The 26,485-nt window shown below is 39.7% G+C and overlaps 2 protein-coding genes across 5 annotated transcripts in view; one reads left to right on the forward strand and one right to left on the reverse strand.

Annotated features, from left to right (window-relative positions):
- Positions 1-18,625, reverse strand: PEX3 (peroxisomal biogenesis factor 3). The gene is made up of 12 exons (XM_020812997.3): positions 18,418-18,625; positions 15,290-15,421; positions 14,315-14,396; positions 13,164-13,207; positions 10,604-10,728; positions 9,976-10,042; positions 9,823-9,877; positions 9,539-9,707; positions 9,230-9,300; positions 5,107-5,229; positions 1,698-1,794; positions 1-867 (listed from the first exon to the last, which is right to left on the reverse strand). Exons 1-12 carry the CDS (start codon positions 18,488-18,490, stop codon positions 784-786), a joined length of 1,122 nt encoding a protein of 373 aa, XP_020668656.3. The 5' UTR covers positions 18,491-18,625; the 3' UTR covers positions 1-783.
- The window catches only part of ADAT2 (adenosine deaminase tRNA specific 2), a 16,745-nt gene continuing 8,851 nt past the window's right edge, over positions 18,592-26,485 (forward strand). For 2 of the 4 annotated variants that reach the window (XM_072995870.2, XM_020813110.3), the window contains exons 1-2: positions 18,599-18,832; positions 22,795-22,899. In XM_072995870.2, coding sequence (XP_072851971.2) covers positions 18,737-18,832; positions 22,795-22,899 — 201 coding nt within the window. In that variant the 5' untranslated portion in view covers positions 18,599-18,736. Of the gene's footprint in view, positions 18,833-22,794; positions 22,900-26,485 lie in introns of all 4 variants that reach the window. The other 2 variants (XM_078383294.1, XM_072995881.2) reach the window with 2 other exon arrangements.

Here is a 26,485-nt window from a genome sequence, read left to right on the forward strand (position 1 = left end):
TCATCTTTAAAATAGTTTATTGAGATTCAGATATTTCATAGGGCTTCAATTAATACAAGTTAAAAATATTTACAAAATGAATGTGTACAGCAGTGGCTGTTCATAAACAGCGTAAATATAATGTTTGCTAGAAACCATCTATTTAAACTCTGAAACAGTGGAACTAGCACCCAGCATTGCATTACTGAGAGAAGACGTTCTACTTAGTACCAGTGGTCCCAAGTATGGAAGGCAACATGGCCCACTATTATACATTCTCAGACTGACTTGGGGCAGGAGATAGAAAAGTGATCAGAGGGCCTGGCTGTAATCTCCACACAATGATGTTGTTATATAGCCGGAGGCATAATGAACATTTTAGGAAAGCTTTTGATAACTTGAACAGCTTGTGGAGAAAGCAGGCAGGCCAAATTCTACTCCACTTGAGAGCTACTGTCATTCAGAGAAACTTCATCTAGAAGCCCCTTGTTTTGCAGTCTGCCCAATTATAAAGCTACGTATATAGCATCCAAAACATAATCATGAATGTTCTTTGCTTCTGTAAACAATTTATCCATAAGACTGCCTTAATACAAAGAAGTACAGCACATTGATTTTTCCTCACTGAAGTTTATTTCAGTCAGTTGCTGCAATCTTTATCAATATCAAAACTAGAAGTTGCATTTCTTACTAGTCCTTTTTGTCAGGTTAATAATCCTAAATCATTCAGATAATGAGATTTCCTTATTAAAGATTCAAAATGATGGGGTACTACAAAGGCTTTGTCTCATCTTGCAGGGCAGCTCACTTCTCTAGTTGCTGAGGAGTACTGAATGCTTCATACACATTAGCAGCAAAGTCTTTCACTTGTTCCATCATTAACAGGTCCTAAAAGGAATATTCAATTAATTGATGTTAGTTCACTTGCTGTTTTACTATAGCTTTTTGTTTTACATGAGCAAATACATAGAACCAGCAAGCAAATATAAGGTTTGTCACTTTAAAATAGTAATCAGAGATTATGCTACACCAACACTACAGATAGTTTACAGCACTGAAAATATTCAGAATTGGCATAAAAATAATTGTGGCACAGTTTAATAAGACAAAAGACTTTTAGAGGTAGGTATGGAAAGCAAGCAAACACATTTCTAGCTCGCTGTCCATATTCACGGACAGTCTTAAATTTATCCAATATGAAGCAAAGCACACAACAGTAACACTGTTTTATTACAGCAGACCAGTGTGACTCCCAATGGGGTTGCAAAGTGTTTTCTGGGGGGGGGGGGGGGTTGTGGATTGCCTTGTATGTGTTGTAGCCCCTATTAAATAATTTCTTCCTTGACCTTTGAGACTGGGATATTAAAGGTAGTGTGTACGTGGGTGTATGAAAAGCAGGCCTTTTGGAGGAGAAAGAAGCCTCTACTTTCTAAGAAGGGATGAGTTCACCCCATTAAAAATGCCTTTTAAAAGCAAATGTAGGGGTGGGAGTTGGAAGTTACTTGGCTATTATAAAAGGGGGCTGTGACAGAACATGCTGTTCCACTCAATTAGTGAAGATCTTAATTTGATGTCCATTTCCACTGTTGTTAGATATAATTATTTTTGGCCTATTTGTGTTTTAAATTTCTTTTCAAGACATAAGAGGCTTTATGCAAAAAGACTGGTATGCATTTCTTAATTATGGAGTAAGACTGAGTAAAACAAGGCCATCTTACCTGCACAAAGTGACTAGGTGTTTCACTGCAGACTGAATGGATTTGTCCATTAATTACTGGAATTATCTTGGCTAAAGGAAGGCTGACACTAGAAAGACTAGGTTGAGAAAAGCACCAATGAGACATGGTTGGGCAGTGTAAAAGTCCTGTCTTGTTAGCTTTTCTAATATTCAGGTACTACAACCATTTCTAGAAAAACAGCCAATACAGAATTTCTACACCAGAAGTTTACAGGTCAAACATTCTTATATATTTGAACACTCTTTGACCTGAACATCATATATATTCCGGAGTTTTAATCAGCATAAAATAAGTCAAGTAATATAAACAAAAGTTTGTCACTTTTTTTTCAGCATTTCTCTCTTTTTGGGAATACAGGTGGCTTCTCTGTATAACTGAAGTGATCTATAAATCCCAGGTAAGTTCTTTCATAGCACTGTCTTTAAATGCTACACAAGCTTTGCAAGATGTTTCATGTAAAGGCTAACTACATGGGGACAACGCAGAGCCTTGAAGGATCCTACAGGCCAATAGTAGAGATGGGGATATTCGTATTCATAAATTTATATGAATACCCCCATCCCAGGTGGACCTAATGAGGTCCCAGCACTGCAAAGGTCCTGCTTTTCCCGCCAATGGTGGCAGGAGCTCTGCCGTCTCCCTGCTCAGCTGGCCATTCCAGTCAAGGATGGGAGGACGAGTTCATTAGGTCCACCTGGGATGGGAATACTGTATAAATATCCCCATCTCTAGCCTGCAGCCATGGCATCAACCAACAATCCCCAGCACTACCTGAATTTGCCGTTACAGGAATGATGAAATACTGCAAAACAATGCCTCCGTGTTTCACCTCACAAAACTGGTCCAGAGGAATACTATGACTGATGGCATCAATAGCCAAGCAAAGACAAAAGAAATACAGTGGTGCCTCGCTTAACAAGTGCACCGTTTAACGACGAATCCGCATAGCGATCTGTTTTTTCAGATCGCTAATGCGATCGCATTGCGATGTTTTCAATGGCAAAACATCGCATTGCGATGATCAGTAAGCGTTTTGCTTACCGATCTTCGCATTGCGATTTTTTAAAAACAGCTGATCGGAGGTTCCAAAATGGCCTCTGGACGCCCAAAATGGCCTCCGCAACCATTTTCGCACCCTGCCCTCGCTTACCAAGGGCGCGAAAATGGCTGCGCTATGGAGGAACTTCGCTGAACGGTGAGTTTGGGGCCCCATAGGAACGCATTAAATGAAGTGGGGTTTTTTGATCCGTTTAGCAATGTTTTTGCATAGCGACGATTAATCCGGAACGGATTAACATCGCTATGCGGGGCACCACTGTACTGTACACCCCTTCCAGTTCCCAGCATAGATAATCCATTTAGGGGGACTAATGCTTTTCCATTCCACAGAATGAAATATCACCTAATCTGTTTCATCCAGCAATCCTTGGAGCTAAGAAACTGCCATGTGTTCCAGAATGGAATACTGGAGATTTGCCAGTAATTACCCAAGTGATGGGGTTCAGAGATGGCTTTTACCATTCACCACTTCACAGCTAGGCCTAGCTCTGCCTAAACTTCCTGTTCTTGCCTGGGTCCTAGCTGGGAGCTAGGATTTGTAGTCCAAAAAATAATTTAAACAAATCCCACCACTATTTCCTCTTTCAGAAGACAACCACGAAATTTTGACAGAATCACCCACCAAGGTAACAGAAAGTTCCCTAAAAGCCATAAGAAAATATACGGTTCCATCGGCCTCCTGGGCTGGACCAATTTAATCATTCATTCAATTTGCCAAGGTTCTGAGTCCTAGTGAATTTAAACCCCACTAGAGTACTGTCATGACAACAAAAGCACAGAAGATTCCCAAACACTAAACTGTCTTTCCATGCAGCACACACGTACACATGTTCAGGGAATGCTGTCAAAGACCACTTGGAACAGACCTCTGGTTGTCATGGAGCACATGAAAGCCTAAGTTACTGCCAACATGCAAGTTTTAGCATTGTATAATCCCACAGCAAAATATACTTTTGATTCTTAAAAGACACTAAAAATAAATAAATTGAAGAACATAATGGACCCCTGCTCCCTGCAACTTTTAACATATTCCTTTCTTGGGTTTGAAATAGGATGTATAATAAATTATATAAAAGCTTCAGAATTTTAAAAAATGCTGATTCAAAGCAAAGCAAAAATACAAGAGCAAAGTGTGCTGCTTATATACCACCCCACAGCACTTAAAGCACTCTCTGAGCAATTTATAATTATCCAGGGAACACACTGCCTCCACTCACCCACCGACCTGAGCAAGCTGGGTACTCAGTTTACTGACCTTGGAAGGATGGCAGGCCAAGTCAATCTGAAGCCAGTTACCTAGGATTGAACCTGGATTGTGACCAGAGTTTTGGCTACAGTATTGCAGTTTAACCACTGCACCACGAGGCTCTTATTCAACAATCCCTACTCTAAAGTACAGTGGTGCCTCACACAACGATGTTAATTGGTTCCAAAAAAATCAACGTTGTGTGAAACATCGTTCTGTGAAACACCATTTCTCATAAGAATGCATTGAAAACCGGTTAATCCGTTTCAATTGGAACGGATTGCCATCGTTCAGTGAAAATCCCCATAGGAAACATCGTTGAGTGAAACAATGTTTCCTATATTGGCATGTATTGAAGCCGACTCAATACATTTCAATGCCTTTGCGAAGTCCTTTTTCGCTCCTGTAAAAGTGTCTTACAATGTTTGGAAGCTGTTTTAAATGATTGCAATGGTTAGTCCACCTCCTGAAACCTATGCAAACTGATTTTGGTGTTGTTCTGACACTTCGTTAATTTATGATGATTTTTTGAATTTTCTCCATTGGAAACCATTGGATGGTCTGTCTAATGGTTTCCAATGGAAAAAACAAAAAATCATCATAAATTAACGAAGTGTCAGAACAACACCAAAATCAGTTTGCATAGGTTTCAGGAGGTGGGCTAACCATTGCAATCATTTAAAACAGCTTCCAAACATTGTAAGACACTTTTACAGGAGCGAAAAGGGAGATCGTTGTGTGAAAATCCCCCATAGGAAACATCGCTGTGTGAGGCAGCAAATTTAACAGAAAAAGGCATTGTTGTGTGAATTCATTGTTGTGTGAGGCACTCGTTGTGTGAGGCACCACTGTATATTCAGCTGAATCAAAATTGTTACAGAGAGTTTGTCAGAACAGAAATAGGAACAAGAGCTAGCAGCATCTAACTCCATAGCTGAGTTTACATTCTGTGAAATATTAACCTATACATTTTTTAATTAGTGGATAAATTAATTTCTTTAGAACCTTCTGTAATTTGGATTATGCTTACATTCCCTATTATGTAAAATGAAGTCACATTAAAAATACATGGAAACATTTTACCTGTTTGTGGAACTACTATGGCACATGTCTTGTTCAGTGGGTCGGAAGAATTCTGCCATGTTGTCCAATAATCTACTGAATCCTCTATTTAAGCAAGAGCTCAGAACTCTATTAAAATCTGGGCTAGAATAAATGAAAAAAATCAAACATTATTAGCAATCTTCTATTGATGCTGACACAGAAAACATAAAACTCCCAGGATGAACAGGTTGCTCCTTGGAAATTATATTGTATCATCAGTCCCTATTTTGTCATCACACAGAGACAGCACTGATATATTTTTAACCCTCTGCAACTAATCTGCATAAGATGAATATTAATAATGAAAATTTGAAGATAAATAAAATTAGAAGAGCTGGGCTGTTTCTACAATATATAGTTACAGATATTTTACTTACACAGAAATACAGTTTCAGTCTGTTCTAGACAGAATTCACAAGGTGTCTGAAGTACTTCACAATAAAATATGTTGCTACAGTTTGAGCAGATTTGCAGAACATGATCTGCTCAACTAATCTTAGTTTATTCCTGGTTCTGCTTCCTGGAAAACCTGTCATGGACTGGTAGGTCATGAGATGGTCACATGGGAGAGCACTATCAAACTTAAGCTGAATCCAGACAATACAGAGGTAATGCTAGTTACTCATCAATTGACAAATCCAGCTGCCATTTCTCTAATAACTGATGGAGAAAAAAATGCTCCTTGTGAACCAGGTAAGGAATTTGGGTGTCTTATTAGACTCAAGCTTTCCTGGAGAAACAGAAGGGAATCATGGACAAGTCAGCATTTTCTTATCTGTCCCTGGTCCAGAAACTTTCTCCTTACTTAGAGAAGGCTGATTTGGCCTTGCTAATCCATGTAAACTTTAGATTAGACTACTGTACTGTAATTCACTCTGTGTGGGTGTACCCTTGAAGACAATTCAGAAGCTAAAATTACAGCGAAGCTACTAACAGGTGCTTCCCATCATAACACCAACACCTATTTTCTGCAAGCTGCACTGGTTTCCAATTGTTTCCCAGGTACAATTCAAGGTGTTGGTCCTAAATGGAGTGGGATCCGCATACCTATTTAAATTGCTTCTACCACATGAGACCCTGCACCAATTGAGGTAATCTGGAACTGCACATCTAAAAGTGTCAAACATCAAAGCAGTCCAGTCTGAATGGATTTGAGAAAGATCTTTCTGTGTTGTTGACCCCATGCTATTGAATTCTCTTTCTGAGTTCCTGCAAAGTATGACAGGAAGGGATGTAAGGCAGAATTCTTTCGGCAGTTCATTGGAAGCTAGGAACTACTATACTAGCACTTATATGGCAAGCATTTTTATATGTTAATATGTATAATACTATTTAGATGGTTAATTTTTGCTGCCTTATATTATTTATATGAAATATTTTACTGTGACTTAGGATATATATGTATTGTTTTTGTGTTGTGGGGCACACTGGTTCTCACTGGAGAAAAAAATAGCATATACCCGAAAATAAGACCTAACCTGAAAATAAGCCCTAGTATGATTTTTCAGGATGCTCGTAATATAAGCCCTACCCCCAAAATAAGCCCCAGTTAAGTGAAACCCCACCCTCTTCTGGTTGCTGCACAGTGGTAAAGATGACTTGACTGTATTTGAATAAATGTAAATGGTTGTTCATGAAAAAAATATCCCCTGAAAATAAGCCCTAATGTGTTTTTGGAGCAAAAATTAATATAAGACCCTGTCTTATTTTCAGGGAAACTTGGTATATAAAATAATAATTAATGAAGATGTGCAGAAACAGTTTCACAATTTATTGATAAGCAATTACTATTCATATGACTTAAGTTAGTTATCTAAATGGACAAAATGCTGCTAACTCTTATCAGTCTTGGCAAGAGGTAAGGAATGATGGGCACAGAACCCCATCAATACCAACAAATGGTCCAACCTTCAAACACAGGAAGATCCTTGCCATTTGGGTTTAAGAGAACCAACATATAAGGTCAGTTAGACATAATGTTCTTGATCCATTCCATTGAGAAATCTTCTAAAGTTTTTAAAGTTCTTTCCTCTTCCTCTCATACTCTAATTCTTTTTTCCCATGATTTATTATGAACCCATTTGGTTCTACAGCACAAATGCAAACAGGTTTCAATCCACTATTTAGAACAGTGGTCAGGGAACAGGGGTAAATTAACCCAAATGCGATAAAAGTGAAAATCCTGGGGGTAATGAGCAGAGCGCTACCCTCACCCCACCCCCTACAACCAATTTGTAAGCCACCTCTCTCTGTTACTTCCTTGGTTGTGGCAGGGCACTTGTAAATCCGTTCTTTCAGAGATCAGAGATAAGCCTGCTTGATTGGTTACAATCAAGAATAGCCCTGGGCAGTCAATAAATCCAGGGCTTGTGAATGACCGCTTATGCCAGAGGAGGGAAAGACTCCAGTTAACGAGGGAAGGAAGGTGTGAGAGACCAACGGCTTCATAAAGCTTGTTTAAATGTATGCAGAAAATGGATGGAGGGATGGAGGGAGTGTGGGTGGATGTGTGTATGAGAGAGAGAGACTGACTCAAAACTATGAAAAAAGGAACAGGCAAGCAAAACAGAAGGCTTGAATTAAGGAGGGGGGAAAGAGTGGCTTTTTAAGATGCTGTCTAGGTTTGTTATCGCTTTCCTCCCAAGCAGCAGGTGTCTTTTAATTTCATGGCTGCTGTCACCATCTGCAGTGATCATTGAGCCCAAGAAAGTAAAATCTGTCACTGCCTCCATATCTTCCCCTTCTATTTGCCAGGAGGTGATGGGGCCCGTGGCCCATCTTAGGTTTTTTTTTTTTTTTTTTTTTTTTTTTTGCTGTTGAGCTTCAGACCATTTTTTTTGCGCTCTTTTCTTTCACCCTCATTAAGAGGTTCTTTAATTCCTCCTCAATTTCTGCCATGCTTTTGCGTAGTCAATGAAGCAGAAGTAGATGTTTTTATGGAACTCTCTGGCTTTCTCCATAATCCAGTGCATGTTAGCAATTTGGTCTCTAGTTCCTCTGCCCCTTCAAAATCCAGCTTGTAGTTCTGGGAGTTATCGGTCCATATACTGATGAAGCCTACCTTGGAGGATTTTGAGCATAACATTGCTAGTGTGTGAAACTAGCACAATTGTACGGTAGCTGGAGCATTCTTTGGCACTTCCCTTCTTTGGGATTGGGATGTAGACTGATCTTTTCCAATCCTCTGGCCAGTGCTGGGTTTTCCATTGATGATGATAAAAAAAAGCACACTGGTCCTTTGATATTGGGCTGTGGCACCAGGGTGGTTTGTTCCTTTTTGCACACCACACACAGAATGATTAAAGTGGTTGGAAAAGCCCCCCTCCCAACTCTAAGTTGGCTGTCTCTAGCAAGCATGTCATTGCTAGCACCACTCTGGCAACCACTGATGATGATTAAATACTCTACGAGGTAGCAAAAATTTAATGCAACTTGCTACGCACGTTGGACACCTTACTACTTCCTATACCACCCCATGGCTGGAGTGCAATGTGTTCCAGCAAAAATAGTGCACATCTTTATTAAAAGATGCATTCTGCTATTTCAGTATATAGCCTGGCAGCCATTGATACTACTGATATATCCTGTAGTTCGGCACACAGCCTGTGTAGATTCAATAAGATTTTGAATTCAAAAAACATATGATTTGAAAGGAAGGAAATGAGGAAATGTCAGCGTATATAATTTTTTTTGGGGGGGGGTAAAAGGTAAAAAAGTTCCCTGATCCCTGATTTAGAAGCAAGCTGTATTTGCCTACTTTAGATGTTACAGCAAATCATGGTTGCTCAAACTGTGGCTGAGAGAGGAAGAAGCTGAAGCAAGTTGGGGCGTAAAGGAGAATGGAGCACATAAAGATGTGACTGCACGGTTTGGAGGCTCTGGAATGTTGCATTTAGAGTGACCTATATATATAACTCCTAGTTATATAAATGAACACTCTCTATAAGTATAAGGAGCTATTAGAAAGCTGCACGTTAAACTTAGATTATTTGTGCATGAACATGCCACCAAATTTCAGCCAAAGTGACTTCCTATATTTTTACTTAAGAGGAACAAGATGTCAAGCATTAATACAGCTGATCACACTAGCAGTGTTGCATACCTTTCCAACATGTCTCTTGTTTCACTGAGTAATTTAATAGTAGTAACATCTTTTTCGGTAAGTCCATTGGCCTGGAAAGAGAGACAGAACATAAAGGCAACTTGGACAGTGCTACAGTAGACACACCTGGCTAATTTAAAATCAATTTGTTTGGGGAAAATTTAGTTCTGTGTCAGGTTGAAGCCAATGACCAAATGTCAGAATTGAAATTAAGTTCTAGTTAAAGAAAATAAACAGATGCAGTATCAAACCTGCATCTCTGAACCGGTTTCTGGATTTCATTTGATTCTCCAACTAATATGCAAGTACCTGGGAAGCTAAAGGATTCTCTTCATCTGGCAACATATAACGACACAGCAGAGACTGGGACCCAGTTTCTTCAGATGAGAGTTTGTCTTCAGGTTGTTCTATTGCCCTCCTAATTTCTCTTAGCTTCTCATCCAAATCCAAGAGGGAAAGAGCATGTTTCAGAGAAATACTACAATGGGAAGAATTTTTTCAAAAAATTCATACCAATGTCATGCATACCCATCACTTGTTTTAAATATGCATTACAACTTTAGAATTCTATTTAAAACAACAATATTGTTTACCTCCCAAATACATTCTGCACAGCCTTTTTAACCACAGTAATTAATTCAGTCAAACCTAGGATAGGAAAAAAAAAGTTACTAAGGACTACATGCCATATGTTCAAAATTGCAGAAAGCAGAACTGTGTAAAATAAAATTTAAAACTAATCATACCATCTCCCAGAAGGTGTTGAATACTCGATAAATATTGCTGTTGGACTTCAGGGGGAGCCAGAAGTGTCTATGAGAATAAAAACATTCTCTAATGTTTCTGTATTCTATGGATATTCTCCAAGTCTGTATAGTCAATCAGGATGCAGAACTCCCCTCCCCTCGCCTTCTCTTTCCTTTCCTGCTGCTGGTACCACTCTCAAGATATCCTAAACCATCTTTGAATACAGAACAGCAGAGGACAGAAACATTCAAATCATTTCAAAAAGTCTTATGAACCTTTTCAAATTACAAGAAAGACCTGCCTTTGAAAGCCCCAACACAAGCACAGAATTCAAGTTTCACTCCTCCTTCCAACGACATATTGACAACCTGGTCAATATGAAGTGACCACATATAGACATCTTTTTCCAATTATATATCTTTCCTACTTCTTAGCAACATTCTGTCCCTGATAATTAGCCTCAACTCAATACTGAATAAATTTTCTGATACTCATAAATTCAATATATCATTTTATTTCAATGCGATTTAAATTAGTGCAACGTTCTTCTGGATTCTATAAAGTTGCCACCACCAATCTTATGGAGTCACAATCCTTGATATTATACACTTCAAATAATTTACTTACTGTGCCATTTTTGCAAACTGCTGCATTATCCAGGTAGATATATCCACCAATAATGTTTAATTGGACCCGTAAAAGAACTACAAGCATACATGTGCTATACACAGCTACAATGCTTCTTGTAAAACCTTTAATAAAACAAACAAAGTTGCCTCAATGCTAAATAAAAAGGAGTGGTCCTATATTGATATACAGAATCACTGAAAAAATAATATATAGTATATTGGGCAAAATCTTTTCATGCTGTCATAGAAAAGACAAAACTTTTGTAGGTGAATTGCTGGAAGTTATAAAATCTCCTTGGCATTATCTGCTACAGTCATGACAGATTTTGCTCTGGGCACTGCAACATAATAGAAGGAAGCTGGTAAAAATAATTAAAATGTTTGGTTAAAAAGCCCTAAAATGTTTGATATTCAAAAGAGTCAGCAAGACCAGTTTGCAGGTCAGTCAGGATTGGGCAAAGTATGGTCCTGAAGCTGCACGTAGCCCACAAGGCTTTTAAATCTGCCTTTTGCCCTCCTGCAACTCCCTCCTTATTAGTTAAAAGGCTTGAAAATGAGTATTTCAAAATATTAAAACCTTGTGTGCAGGGCCTCTGCTTTGTTCGAACCATAAATTATTGCTCCTGGAGGTTTCTGCAAGCTTTGTGAAGAATCCTGGGAGCTGGAGTCCAAAATACACAAAAGAGACTCCTAATAAATATCTAAATAAAAAGTACAGTGGTGCCTTCACTTACGAATGCTTTGAGCTACGAACAATTTGACTTATGAACAGCTCCGGCTGCAAAATTTTGCTTTGACTTGCGGCTGGAGCTTTGACCTATGAACAAAAAAAGGCAGGGGAAAGGGGCGGGAAATTCAAAAAAACTAACTGTTGGTGGCGAAGAGGCTGCTTCTTTGTAGCTCTTTTGTCCCAATAGTTCAGGAAAAGGATGTGGTGGTGGTCCAGCCAGGAGGCGAGGACGCATCCAAGCTGGTCTCTTATTCCTGCTGCTGGGTCCATCCACACTGCTCGTTTCCCAGCCGGGCTCTACCTCCCGGAGTCTGGCGGGGAAGCGAGCAGCACTGCTGGCTGGAGGGAAGGCTTGGATTGCGGAGGAACAGGAGGTGGCCAGCGGGTGGGTGAGCGCTTCCTGGCTAGGCGAGCATTGCTGGAGCAGGAGGCGGCAGGTGGTGGAAGCCTCCCAGCAGTGGCAATGGAAGCACAGGAGGCCCTCCGGGAGCCAGATCCCGGCCAGGAGGTGAGGACCCATCCTGGCCAGGCAGCGGTGGTGAAGCCCAGGCCAGGCAGCAGTGGAAGCCTGGGAGGCCTCCTGCCAACAGTGATTTTGATGGTGGTGGAGTCCGGGCGGCTGAGCATGGCTGGGAGACTTCACAGGAGGCTTCGTGGTGAGGTAAGGTGCTGCTTTTTGCGTTTTTAAAACTGTTTTGGGTGGTGTCTGCAGGGTGGGATTGGGCGGGTGGGGTTATGTTTATGTTTAATTTGTTTTGGTTTTTGCAGCCCCAGGGGCTTGCACCGTTTTATTTTTTTGGTATTTTTTTAAAATGCTGGAACGGCATTTGTAAGTCAGTGCTCTGACTTACAAACTTTTTGACTTACGAACGCCATTCCGATACGGATTAAGTTCATAAGTCAAGGCACCACTGTAATTGGTTGTTGTGGGTTTTTCGGGCTGTTTGGCCGTGTTCTGGAGGTTTTTCTTCCTAACATTTTGCCAGTCTCTGTCTGCAAACAGAGTTCTAGGTTCTGTCCTCTGAAGACGCCGGCCACAGAGTCTGGCAAAATGTTAGGAAGAAAAACCTCCAGAACATGGCCAGAAAACCCCCAACAACCATTGGATCCCGACCATGTAAACCTTCAAGAACAAATCAAAGCAATTATTTGAGGGAATTCAACCTAAACCTTACAAGCTAATAGTTTTACAGACAAAAGCAGAAGAAAGGAAGGAAAGAAAGAAGTCAGAACATTTGACCTCCAGTTTTAGTCATGTTTTGTAAACCTAAGCAAGGTGTCAGGACACACTAACATGAGGACCTTTACAACTAAAAAAGCCTCCTTTGAGAATCAAACAAAATGAGCCACATTTTATGTAAATAGGAAAGTATTTCAGCAACAGTATTAAATTCTGGCATTGTAAAGACAAGAGATCCATATATTCCCATAGATAGTATGTGAAAGAATAGGTATTAACAGACATTTAAAATTTACAGGAAAGTGATGACAGAATATTTAGATACAATATGGTGGAGATATAAGGTGTAATCCACCAGACTAGCATACTGTTTAATTTGCAGGGAATTAGACTTTTAAAACGAACCATATTCCTCCATTTTCATGAGACATCTTCGGATTTGTGATACTTTAAAGCTACAAACCTAAAGCACACTTGCTTAGGAATAAGTTTCACTGAACAAAGTAACAGGTACTTCCAAATAAGCATGCTTTTATTGCAGCTACTTGCAATATTCACTAAATCAATAGACAGGCAGGGAAAAAGAGCTGTAACTTGGACAAAAAACACAAGCCCCTCTGTAGATATACATAAAAAGGAATGACTTACTTATAATCTTCAAGTCTTCCCATATTTCTAACTTGTTGGCTGGTCTGGGGGGTGGGGAAGAATGGAAAACATACATAATTAATGGAGCTGATAGAAAGAAAAACCAACTGTCATTCTACCTTAAAGTACAGCATCAAATTTGGAGCACACTTAAGCCCTGAACGATTCCCTTTAGTGAGGCCACAGGCCCCCAACAATAAAACAATCTGACAGGGAAGGGCACACAGATTATGAGAACTGATATTTAAAAAAAATTATTAACCATAGATATTTGTGGGGCTGAGGAAATTTACACAAGCAGGCATTAATTAGTTTTAGTAATAAAAACTTTAAGTGACATTTTTCAATCTAATTGAAACATAATGAGACAAATTAAATAGAACATACAAAGCATGATAAGCATATTAGAGTTTTTGACAGTTCTCAATACAGTGGTGCCCCATATGACGAAGATAATCCGTCCCATTGAAATCGCTGTTTAGCGAAATCGTCGTGATGCGAAATCCCTTTACCCATTGGAATGCATTGAAACCCGTTTAATGCATTCCAATGGGGAAAATACCTCGTCATCCAGCGAAGAACATCCATAGGGAAGCCATTTTGCGAGCGTCAATCAGCTGTAAAAATGGCTGCCCTGCGAAGCATGGGTCCGGAAAACACAGGGCAGCCATTTTGCGAAGCGGACGATCAGCTGTAAAAATTGTCGTCTTGCCAACAAATGGTTCACGAAGCACGGACCTAATCAACGTCCAGCGAAAATCCCCCACTGGAATGACTGTTTGCGAATCGCTATAGCGATCACACAAAGTCATTGTTATGCAGATTCATAGTTTAGCGGGGTTGTCGTCTTGCGAGGTACCACTGTACATAGAAGAAGCTACATGTCCTATGTTAGTTTAAATCTTGCATTTAGCTATCATTATACTTTAACAATCTACACAATCAGATTGTAGAGATTAATTACTGGATGAAATTCTGTTGTTTAGAAGATGATGCAATTAGAGCAGGCCCATTGAATCAATGGATCTTACAGAGGAATGGACTCACAAAATTCCCAGTGATTCTTAGGCTTACTATAAGCCACAGAATTTCAGTAAAAGTATGTAAGTGTGTAGCCCAAATTTAGAGAATCACATTCAAAGCAAACTTACTTGTTTTTTAGTAGAGAAGTAAGACTCTCAGAATTCAACTGATACATCAAAGCATCCCTTAATGTTGGAAGCATTGATAGAACTAACAACAGAAAATAAATAATGAAGAAAATATCAGAATACAACAACACATTAAAAATGATCAACTTTTAACTCATGTGTAAAATAATCATAAGAATCTTAAAAACAAAATTTCAGTTGTAATACAATTCTATCAAGACAGTTCCAAAAGCATTTATTTAGTATAGCCATCGTAAAATTACAAGAAGTTCCATCTGATTTGTTTTTTAAAAGCAAAACTTGAGAAGAACACAATTGGAAAAAAGCACAATATTTCTTTAAGTGTATTCTCGAAGATTTATTTATGTGTTAAAAACTTAAATTAGTGTTTTGCTCATTCTTGTTCAAATTATGAAGGCCAAAAAGTACTAGGAGAAAAAAGACCCTACTTAGCCCATGAGAATGATAACTCAGTGGAGACATAATTGCTTCAAAAGAAAGAATAAGAAACTTAACACAGAAGGACTGCAGTAGCCCAAATAAGGTGTCAAGTAGAAAGAAAACACAAGAGTTTGTGAAGGCTTTCACGGCCGGGATCTAATGGTTGTTCTGGGTTTTCCGGGCTCTTTGGCCGTGTTCTGAAGGTTGTTCTTCCTAACGTTTCGCCAGTCTCTGTGGCCGGCATCTTCAGAGGACAGGTTGCTGTCCTCTGAAGATGCCAGCCACAGAGACTGGCGAAACGTTAGGAAGAACAACCTTCAGAGCACGGCCAAAGAGCCCGGAAAACCCAGAACAACCAAAACACAAGAGTGTCAATCTTTATTTGGGACCATTGATTACCATTTATCAACTGAAAAAGATGGTCATGTGATGCTGCATATCAAAAACACACACCCTCCTGCAAGTAGAAACTTTGAGTTGCCTTTAGAATTTACAAAAAACATGGTATGACTACTGCAGACTATTATTCCTTACCTGTCATATTGCAAGTCCTCTGGTTACTTTCAAAATGATATTGCCTTCGTGCTTGTGCTATGTATTCCGCTGCTTCTCTTTCTTGAATTTCTCTCATTTTTTTCTGTCCATATTTTCCAAGCACATAAACTCCTATATAAAGAGTTTTAGAAAAAGGATAAAATTCCATAAAATCTGTCCTCTCATTATTTTGATCTGCTTTAGAAGAAATCTCTCTTTTGAAATGTATTTAAAAAGAAGTTAGCGAGAACAAGTTTACACAATGAGACTTAAGTTATAATAAGTATAACTGGATCCTTTCCTAGTAGAATTTTACAGAAACAGTGCAAAGACTAAAACTTTACTTAATTTTCATATTAGTTTCCACTTTCTAGATAGCACAATGGCAACCAGACAAGGAGTTTAATATATAGGCCAGATATGTGCTGGACTGTGTTAACACAGAGACACACTCACACAACGTTCCCTTTCAGCAGATTATTCCTTGTGTAACCAGTAACTGCTGGCTGCAAAATTGGGCACACAAGCAAATGTGCAAAGGACAGCCTTTATGAGGTGTTGGGGAAACCTATGCCCTTCTGTACATGGAAGTGAATGAATCATGGAAGTTGGTCTTCACTTTGAGGAAGTGATGCCTGCCAGGATGAGAAAAGCTGAATTGAAGACAATGGCCAAAATATTCATCTAGTTGTGCTGGCATAAAACAAACACTAACTTTTGGAGGCAAATTGTCTAAACTAAGAAATCACTGCAGACATTGGACAGAATACTGTCGTCTTTGCATAATGTAAAGTTACACCTGTGCAAATTTGTGCCTGCCCGTCCTCTAAGATCAGGCCAGGAGGCCCTTCTGAAGGTGCCATCCCTGAAAGAGGTGAAGGGGATGGCATGTCGGAATAGGGCCTTCTCGGTTGTTGCCCCCCCAACTTTGGAACACCCTCCCTAGAGAGATCCGCCTGGCTCCGACACTCTTGGCCTTTCGGCGCCAGGCAAAGACCTTTCTGTTCACCCAGCATTTTAATTAATTAATTTTAATGTTTTAATTGTTTTAAGAAATATTTTAATATATGGTATTTTATACTGTTTCTTAAAATGTTTTTAATGTTTTTAGGTTTTAATGTTGTACGCCGCCCAGAAGCCACTGGCAATGGTGCGGCTAAAAAATATTGTAAATAAATAAATAAAAAATAAATGATGCCCACGCAGTCCAGATTGAGCAATCAGATTAGCTCCCATGAAACAGATTCTTGTGGCTGAGCTGGGGAGGGCTGAGAAGTGTGGTGTTTATTATTTTATTTATATACCACCCATCTAACTGAAGGCCACTCTGGACAGTTCACAACATAAATCATTTTTTTAAAGTGCAGGTGTGTGTGTACACATACACACATGCACCTGGCTAGCTGTAGATCTTGCCAAGGCTTGTCTTCTCCCGCTCTGACTCTACTGATCCTCCAGCTCCTCTTTGGCAACCTGCTCCTTCTGGGCAATCATGGAAGGATTTCTGTTTGGTATTTTTTTGGAGAACCTGCTCAGCAGAACCAGAGACCACAAATGACCCTTTCTGAGCAGAAGCAATCAGAAAGGGCTTCTATAGGTGCTTATTAGGTGGGTTACTTTGTACATGCAGAAATGCTCTGTGAATAGCACTTCCACTCTGTCATGCTTTACCACTGTTGCAGCTCTCTCTTGCATACACAGAACCGCACAACAGGATTTAGATATGACCTGTTGCACAGTTTTGTGATTCAGCACATACCTTCTGATGTCTGGAACAGTTTCTTGGGGCAACCTGTCTCGAAACGTTATGCCATTTGTGTAGCTAAACAAGAGAATTTTGGCCAAATGATTATAGCATTTCAAATACACACTCTGAATGAAGTACTACTGTTGCCACAAGGAAGACAGTTTATGAACTCTCTATTATTTTCAAGCATTTGGCCAAAGTTTAAAATCGCATTAAATTGGAAAACATTTGCATGTTTTGAGAACAGGCTTATAGAAAAAATATTTTACTAGAAAGATATTCGGTTAAAATATGTCTGAAGAGATCAAGCACACTAATAAGGATGCTATTATATAAGCCAGTTGCATGCAAACACAGAACTAACCCTTTAGCCTTGGTGTATAACACTTGTGTGAAAACAGTGCTTTTACAGTGTGCACCTGACATGCTCTCTCCAATTAGCTTCAATCATCTGGGACAAAATACAGTGGCAAAAAGCGAAAAGAAATATTCAGAGAAGCATTGAAAAAGAAATAACACATTTCAACATAAAGGAGTCCAACTTTTGCGTGGGAGGCAGCAATCTCAGGAAGAGAGTATAAAAATGAGTGGGAAAAATATGATTTAGAAGAAAGAAGGGATGAGTCTATGTATATAGCTGTGGACAATGAGATATTAATTAGGAACAGGCAGTCTAAACAAATAGGCCTCAACTTGTAACCTCTGCCTTATTATAATCTGTAATAAGTGATGGAGAAATGCTTCTCAAGGCAAAATAAATAAATTAAAAAAAAACAGAGCAACCCTAGTATGCTGAATATAAGATACAGTACATGAAATAAAATGAAAGAGCTGAGCAATCTCAGCCTGAAAAGGGGTTGCAGTGACCATCGGAAAGAGCAAGTGGGCCAGCGACCATCTTTCGTTCTCAGCCTTTGAGTGTTAAGAAGGGAATGTAACCGCTGTCCTGCCTTACTAGGTTGGTGTTGGTGTAACCAAGACAATGCATGGTGAAATCAAAACCTTAAGAGTAAAGAGCAAAGTATCGTCAACGAAGCAGGCAGTTAAAGGCAGACGTCGTTCCATACACACTTATCTAGAAGCCAGCTTACTCAACACCGGGAACTGACTGATGGGTAAATAAAAAACAGGCAGGCTCCGGGTGCAAGAGGGCAGAGCGGGGCACGGGAAGGGGGTCCCAAAGCGGGCGGGAGAGGACGGAGGCAGCCGGCGGGGGGGCACCGGGAGGTCCGGATGTCAAAGCCGGCAGGAGCCCCGGCCAAAACCGGACTGGGCGGAGCGGGGACGGGGCGTCGGTGTGCTGAGGAGAAGGGGGAGCGGCGTCCTGCGGCACTCGAAGGCAAGACAACCACGTTCGTGGCCTGCGGTGTAAATCACTCACCGCCCAGGAAAGCGCCGAGGAAGAAGCATTTCTTTTTGTGGCGCTTCAGGAAGCCCCAGACGGCTAGCAGCATCTCGGCAGCGGCGGCGGCGAAACCCCAGGCCGGCTACGCCTGTCACCGTCGCGCTGGAGGAGGAGGAAGAGGAGGAGGCGCCACCCCGTTCTCTCTCGTACGCCGCTTACGTCCACGATGGCCCACTGAATTGCTCGGCGTCCTACCGTTTTCGAGTCCTCCCCTTCTTTGTGGTTCGTTCTCGATTCAGGTCCCCCGGAATCTTTAGCTCTCGATTCCTCGTTCCGGGGAGCAGCAGCGAGGTTTATGTATGTCTTGCTCACGTCAGAGATGGAAGCGGTGAGTGGGCGCGCGGCGGCTGCTGGAGAGGCCGCGGTCTGGATGGACCGAGCTGTCAGCATGGTAAGAGGACGGCCGTATGCCTGTAGCTTTAAAAGCAAAAGACAATATGGCATCGGAAAGACTGCAATTTACAAACTTTTTTTATTTTATTTTTGGAGGAAAGGCTTTTAAGTCACATGCATCTTGCAAAGGCAGCGTAGGAACCGGAGGATTACAACGTCTGCTTCCTACGACTTTTATTTTCTTCCGAATGCTTTGACCTGTCGTGCTAGTAAGTCAAGGGGTGAATACAGAGGCTTCTTCTCCCTCAAATAAACGCTTGAGTATTTCGAAATTATAACTTCCTGAAACACTTCCCCGCTTGATGTGCCCTCCCATCATGTGCAACGTATGGCTTCGTATTTCGAGGCCAGGGCAGTTTCCAAGCGACAGGGAGGTATCTCGAAGATTGCTATTGAGAGATGATTTAATCAGATGTCTGATTAAAATAAAATAAAAAATAGAATTTTTCTTTCAAAATAATAAACCCCAGGATACAGAAATGACAATGATATGGGATGCAGCCGAAGCCTATTTTCATGGCTTTGCGATAGAATTTAATGCATAAAGGAAAAAAGAGAGAAACAAACAATATCAAATTGTAATAACATCTCTAAAGAAAGAACAAATGGAATTAAAGAAAACACCTACAGCTAAGTACCTTAAAAACAGGATAAGTATACTACAACATAAAATTAGTTTACTAGAACAAGAAGAAATGGAAAAAAATTAAATTTGCAAGGTAAATTTTTTTTGAGAATGCCAACCAACCAGGAAGATGGTTAGCATATAGAATAAAAAGAGAGAGTGAGAAACCAGTAATCAATGCAATACTGGTTAAAGAAGGAAAGGAAATATATAAACAAAAGGAAATCGAAAAAGAAATAAAAAACTTCTGTACCAGTCTTTACAAAAAGAGATTGAACAGGAGCAACAATGGAATTATTTGGACAAACTTTAAGATTGGAGATTTACTCCTCAGCAACTGGAAAATTTAAATAAACCGATCACGGCAAATGAAATTGGAGAAACATGGAAAAAACAGAAAAATGGGAAAGCCCCTGGACCAGATGGATTTCCAGCTGAATATTACAAAGCATTTGAAGAAACTTTAAGTCCATATTTCAAGAAATTAATAGAAGATATTTAAACTAGAGGGGAAATCCCAGATTCATGGAAAGAGGCACATATTTCCTTAATACATAAAGCAGGGACGGGGGGAAAAACAAATCAAGAATTATAGACCAATCTCTCTCCTGAATGTTGATTATAAGATATATATGACCATTTGGGCAACAAGGCTAAAGGAGGTGCTTATGGAAATGATACACAAAGACCAAACAGGTTTCATCCCTAAAAGAAAACTATCATATAAGATCAATAAACATTTTTGGAATATTATGAAACACATCCAGAAAAGCAAATGATAATTTTTTTAGATGCAGAAAAGGCCTTTGATAATGTCGACTGGGAGTTTATGTTGCTGCAATTAAAGAAGATGGGAGCAAAAGGAATTTTTCTACAAACAAAGCAATATATACTAAACAGAAGGCCAAGATTAAAATCAATGGTCATCTAACCGAAAACCTTCAAATTGAACAAGGCACAAGGCAGGGTTGTCCACTCTCTCCGTTAGTATTTATTCTAACATTAGATATGCTAAATAGATAAATAAGAGGGAATGCTGGAATTAAGGGTCTTAGAATCAGGGGAGAAAAATTTAAGCTGCAAGCATATGTTGATGATTTAGCTGTAATATTAGAAAAACCCCTGGACAGTCTGGAAGCATTAGTGAGAACTAAAGAAGAATTTGGAGCTGTAGCAGGCCTCAAACTATCAATAAAAAATTCATGACTAAAAATATAAAGAAAGAAGACATAGAAAGATTAGTAGCAATAACTAACTTCTAAGAGGTACAAAAAGTGAAATATCTAGGAATTATTATTACAAAAATACAAGTTATTTGATGAAAGAAAATTATCTTACAACACAGAAGTGTTTGGGAGTGGTTTGGGCAGGGGGTGAAATTTTGTGTGTGTTTTTGTTGCTGGTTTTGTTTTTTCCTTTCTCCGCTGCTTTATTTTCTTCCTTATTTACTCTTTCTGGGTGTGACAGGGGGTGGTTTGTTTCCTATCTTACTCATTATGTTTCTTTTTCATAGTCAACCCCCTCCCGCGAACATTATAAATGTTTCTAAAAAGAATTATTAGATATCCTGGTTTTCTCAACTAAATATTGAAGTGAGTGGCTGATAATGATCTATGAATATGGATACATGTTATATCTAGTGACATAGGGACGTGGTGGCGCTGCGGGCTAAACCACAGAAGCCTCTGTGCTGCAGGGTCAGAAGACCAGCAGTCGTAAGATCGAATCCATGCGACGGAGTGAGCGCCCGTCGCTTGTCCTAGCTCCCGCCAACCTAGCAGTTCAAAAACATGCAAATGCAAGTAGATAAATAGGGACCACCTCGGTGGGAAGGTAACAGTGTTCCGTGTCTAAGTTGCACTGGCCATGTGACCACGGAAGATTGTCTTCGGACAAAACGCTGGCTCTATGGCTTGGAAACGGGGATGAGCACCGCCCCCTAGAGTCGAACACAACTGGACAAAAAAATTGTCAAGGGGAACCTTTACCTTTACCTATCTAGTGACATGAATATTCAGACATGTTTTCATCAGTGAGGAAGGCATCTTCAATTATTGCAGTTAATAAACAGCATATGCATGACAGCACAGAGGTTACTCTAGAGTCTGACTCTGCAGAACTGAATTCAAAATTTGATTGTCTTGAAAGCCCATTGTGGTTGAGCTGCATGAAAAGTATGGAACTGAATAGTTTCCATTGATCTCGTAGTATCAAATATATACCACTGAAACCACAAATATTTTCCATTAAAGTGAAGAAAATCCAGCACTTATGTAAGAGCAAGGGTGAATGACCTCAATCAATGTTAGGGAACTGAATCGGCTATAATATGGGCTAGTAGGATCTTAATTTTGTGAGAAAAATATTCTGAGGCTGATATTGGTTTTGTTCTCTCTTTATAGCATATCTAGCCTACTCCATAGATGTAAGACTCTCAGATTGCCTTATGCAGTGATTTAATAAAGGCCAAAATATTGCCTTCTGGTTTACATTACAAAAAGATAGGACATGTGATGAGATGGTATGAGGCCAGAAAATGAAAACTGAGAAATTCAAGCACAGGGTCTTCATGTTATGGTATGTGATTCCTCAGCCTGGTGGAATGTCTATGGATGGCCAATGGCAAAGCCTAATGAGGCTGGTTTCTTAACAGAGCTTATAAGAGTTCTGCTGTCCTTCTCTCTCCCTTTTTGTAGTCAATGCCAGAATCCTGCTGCGCAAGTTAGACCATGCAACTGTGAAGACATCAACAGTAGAGGTCATGCCATGGCTATTTTGGAGAAATTAAAAGCTTTCTATTTTCCTTCTCTACTGTCAGGATCCCCTTTATCCTAGAAGAACTTCTGAGAATTGTAGAACATGGAAACTGCTGGTGGTGGGACCAGTCCTGCTGTAGTCTGTTCTTAGCCATCTTTTTTTTGGGGGGGGGGGCTTTCAAATCAGGGATCCCTAGCGATCTCTGCAACCTGGCGTGTGGGGAATAAGAAGCTTTTAATCCTGAAATGACCATGGTATGGCCACGACTGATAACATCATCGTAGTTGAATGGCATAACTTGCAAAACTGAATTCCAGCCATTGTATCATAAACCAACTTTGTTCCCTGATCTGTTTCATCAATAATTTTTATTTATTGTGGATACATTTGTGTATTGTTCTGTCTTGTTTAAGGTGTCTGCTGTTTGATTCTTGTTTATTGTGCATTGTGGAATGTTTGTTAGGAGAGCTCCAGTTGAATATACAGTACAGTACTTCTGCAGAATGTACTTTTGCAGCTGATGCACTAACATCCCTTTTAATTTTGCTTTTGCTAATTCTTTTATGTGTATCTCACAGGCTAAAGAAGCACTGGACAACGGTGAAGTGCCTGTTGGTTGCCTAATTGTCTACAATAATTCGGTCATAGGGAAGGGAAAGAATGAAGTAAATGAAACTAAAAATGTAAGTTATCTGACCAAATTCAGTCTGTACAAGCCAATCACTACATAGGTAAATTTTTAAAAAATCCCTATGTTGATATAAGAATTGTCCTTTGTTCTGGTTCTAAAAACCATCCTGTGTGAGTTGTAAGTGACATATACTCAAGTAAGTTGCTGTGCTTATAGAGGAAACGCTGACTATTTGTTTTCAGTAGCCAACCCATTTGCTAATGATTGTTTTGCCATCAGACTGTACTGTAAGCTGCCCAAACAAAGAATAAAATAGCATTTTGATAAAAAAAATACTGTTGCATCTGGAATTCCCATGTGTTACTGTTCCTTTTAGTTCCTGGTCAAGTTGATAAGCATGGAAAATACGATGTGTGCTGAAGTTACCTCTCAACTCTTGAACTTCGCTTTAGCGATGTTATGACACATTTTCTTTTCTACAAGGCATTTAGTACTTGTGATTTTTAACTCTAATCTCAGAATGCCACAGAGCTTTGGATTGCATCCAGGTGTGTCCACCCACAAGTGGAACAGATGGCAGTGGCAGAATGGATCCCCTCTCATTGTAGCATCTCTTCCTAATCAACCGTAGAAAGTCTGGAGAAACTGCTAGAGCAGATATTGAGATGGGAAGGGAGGGGGACGTCCTGTTCCATGAACACATTTCCACTTGTGTGACATTGAGAGAAACCCATTGGACAAAATCCTCTTGCCTAGCTTTGAAAATGATACAACTTGTGGAGGCAAATTGCCTCAAGTCAGGAAAGCACTGTAGACATCATCAGTTGCAGGTTGAGTCACACAACTCAGTGTGCAACAGATAACGTTACAGTGATTTATTAGCATGAGGCAGATTGCTTCCAAAAGCCATGCCATTTGTGTACAAGACAAGAGATATTTGATATGTATAGCATCAAGGATTAAAATCAGCATTTTAACTGAGTTCAGGATCAAGTAGAAAGCCAGTGAAAATCTTTCTAGTGTTCTGTGGTCTGTGATATGTCATTCCTCAACCATGCTGTTTGTTGGATTTGGGGCTCCTGCATCACCTCACTAAGGTGGTTCTGTGACTGGCTTCCCAAGAGCATTTTTGGGGGACCTCAACTCTCCATGAGTCTTTTTTTTTAAATTTTATTCTGCTCCTGGAGAAGATGGGGAGGGAACCACCCCAAAGTTAACCCCAGAAGTAAATGACTGGGTGCTTCTAATTTCAATTTGTAATTTAAAAAACAAACATTTTATTAAAATCTGGGCCTCTGTGCCTGGCCATGGGTGCTGATCACAAAAAATACTGCCTCCGGGCCCATCAAAATATCATACCTCTTCACCCTAAGAATATCAGATGTACCTTATTTACGGTTAGACCATTGATTCATCAGGCTCTGAAATGCTGTCTACCCTGATTGGCAGCAGCACTCAGCATGTGAACCAGCCATCTTTCCAAGTCTTACCTGGAGGCACCTGGAACCTTCTACATGCAAAGCAGATCCTCTGCTACTGCCTTTCCAGAAGGCACAGTCCAATGTTATGTTGTTATAATTCAACACAAAAATTGTCAGTATAGATGACACAAACAAAATCTTAGTCATTCTGAAAAGAACATGCTAGTCCATTAATAATTCTAAATTATTTTCTTGTCTCTAAAGTGTGTGCAGAAAAGGGTAGTGATACTGTACTCCAGACCACCCTCTCATCCCTTCCACATAGACACAGACAAAATAAAACAATTTGATACGGATGGAGTAATGGTAAAAGGGATAATCATAATTCCTTCACTGTTATGTTTTCAAAAGAACCTGATAGTAGAACTGCTGCAAAACAGTGCCATCTATTTTCAGGAAGTTCAAATGGGTTCCGTGGCAAGCGGTTCAAAATTCAGAGCATTCCAGAAGCATCAAGTGGTTCATCAGTCTTCATTCAGTTCAGGTTTCAAACCTGATGTGACTAAATTGTTTGCCTTACAGTAGCCATCTTCCATAAATGGCTCATGGAAAAAATTAGATTTTCATTTTATTTCACATTATCTCATGGAAACCTAAAAGCTTGAATGCTTGGAGAGGTATTTGCTTCCCGTATTTTGTTTTCTGAGGCCAGCATGACATTATTACCAGCATTCGAGTGGCCACTGGTATCTGTCAAAGTATTAAGATCACCCTCTCAGCCCCTTTTCTGGTATTCCTGCAATTGGATGTAAGTCCAAAGGCTGGGGTGATTCCAGCTCTGGAATGTTGTCCTTGGAAAGTTAATTTGGCACTGAGACTGTTGTTTTTTTCTTGGTCTCCCTTGAAGGCAGGTTATTTGTCCATGCTTTTCAATTGTGAGGTTTTAATCATGCATAATTATTGTTTTTTCTTGCTCTGCATTTTCTCTTTTTGATGCTGTTTTTATTATTATTAATGTGTATTTATTTAAAAAAAAACTGCTTTGGGAGCCTTGTCAGTTTCAGAATTGATAAAAAAATACATGTTATGTAATATATTTTAATGCACCTATAGAGAAAAATACTGTCATGAAGTTCATTTTCAAATGTTTTTAATTGGAAATGACTGGAGATGTGAATTTGCCCAAAGCTCTACAAAGAGAGACAATCTCTGGTGCTGTCCGCCGAGGTCTTATGACTAGGAGCTCTTGTCTCCTCCCTCATGTTTATTCATAGATGGAGTTAGATACAAAATAGAAACTCAATATCTGACAAGTAGGGAAATCATTTTGCCAGTAGCTGAAATCTTTCATCAAATAGCCTCCTCTTCTCTAACCTCTCTGTCCTTGTTTAGATGGGAGGCTGTGCCATGTCTGTACCTGTTGTGTCCAGGGATGTTTTTAATAAAGGGACTAACTTAACACGTGGTAACAAAGGATAAAATCACCTCTGACATATGGCGGCGCTATGAACGAGAGATCTCAAAAATGTCCTATCCGCAACAATCCTACTCAGATTTTGTAAACTCCAGGCTGTGGCTTCCGTTAGGGAATTAATCAATCCCATACCTGGTCTTCCTATTTTCCTGCTGTCTTCCACCTTTCCCAGCATTATTGTCTTTTTCATATGTGCCCAAATTATGACAGCCCCAGTTTCATCATTGTTGCCTCCAGAGATAGTTTGGGCTTCATTTGATCTAGGATCCACTTGTTCATCTTTCTGGCAGTCTGGAGTATCCACAGAACGTTTCTCCAGCATCATACGTATTTCAGACAAACAATTTTTTTCTTCTAAGCATTCATTACTGTTCAGCTTTCACATCCATACATGTTGATTGGAAATACAAGAATGTGGATGATCTTTTCTGTTTTTACTGATGTAGTATGTTCTGTTCACATTAGATGTTTGTGTCTGTTCCAGTTATATGTTGCGGTTAACTTTATGTATTGATATGGTGATGTATACAATCGTGTCAAATCATTCATTATGCTGTCTGTCTCCTATTGTTGTTTTTGAAACTCTGTACTAAAATGTAGAGTCATAATATCCACCACAACAAAATTAAACAACAACAAGAAGACGACTTAACAGGATTGGAATTTCAAGCAAATATGTAGCCTGCATAATTAACTTGTAAACCGCCCAGAGAGTGCTTCAAGCACTATGGGACAGTATAGAA

This window comes from Pogona vitticeps, chromosome 1, assembly GCF_051106095.1.
Source record: "Pogona vitticeps strain Pit_001003342236 chromosome 1, PviZW2.1, whole genome shotgun sequence".
NCBI lineage: Eukaryota > Metazoa > Chordata > Lepidosauria > Squamata > Agamidae > Pogona > Pogona vitticeps.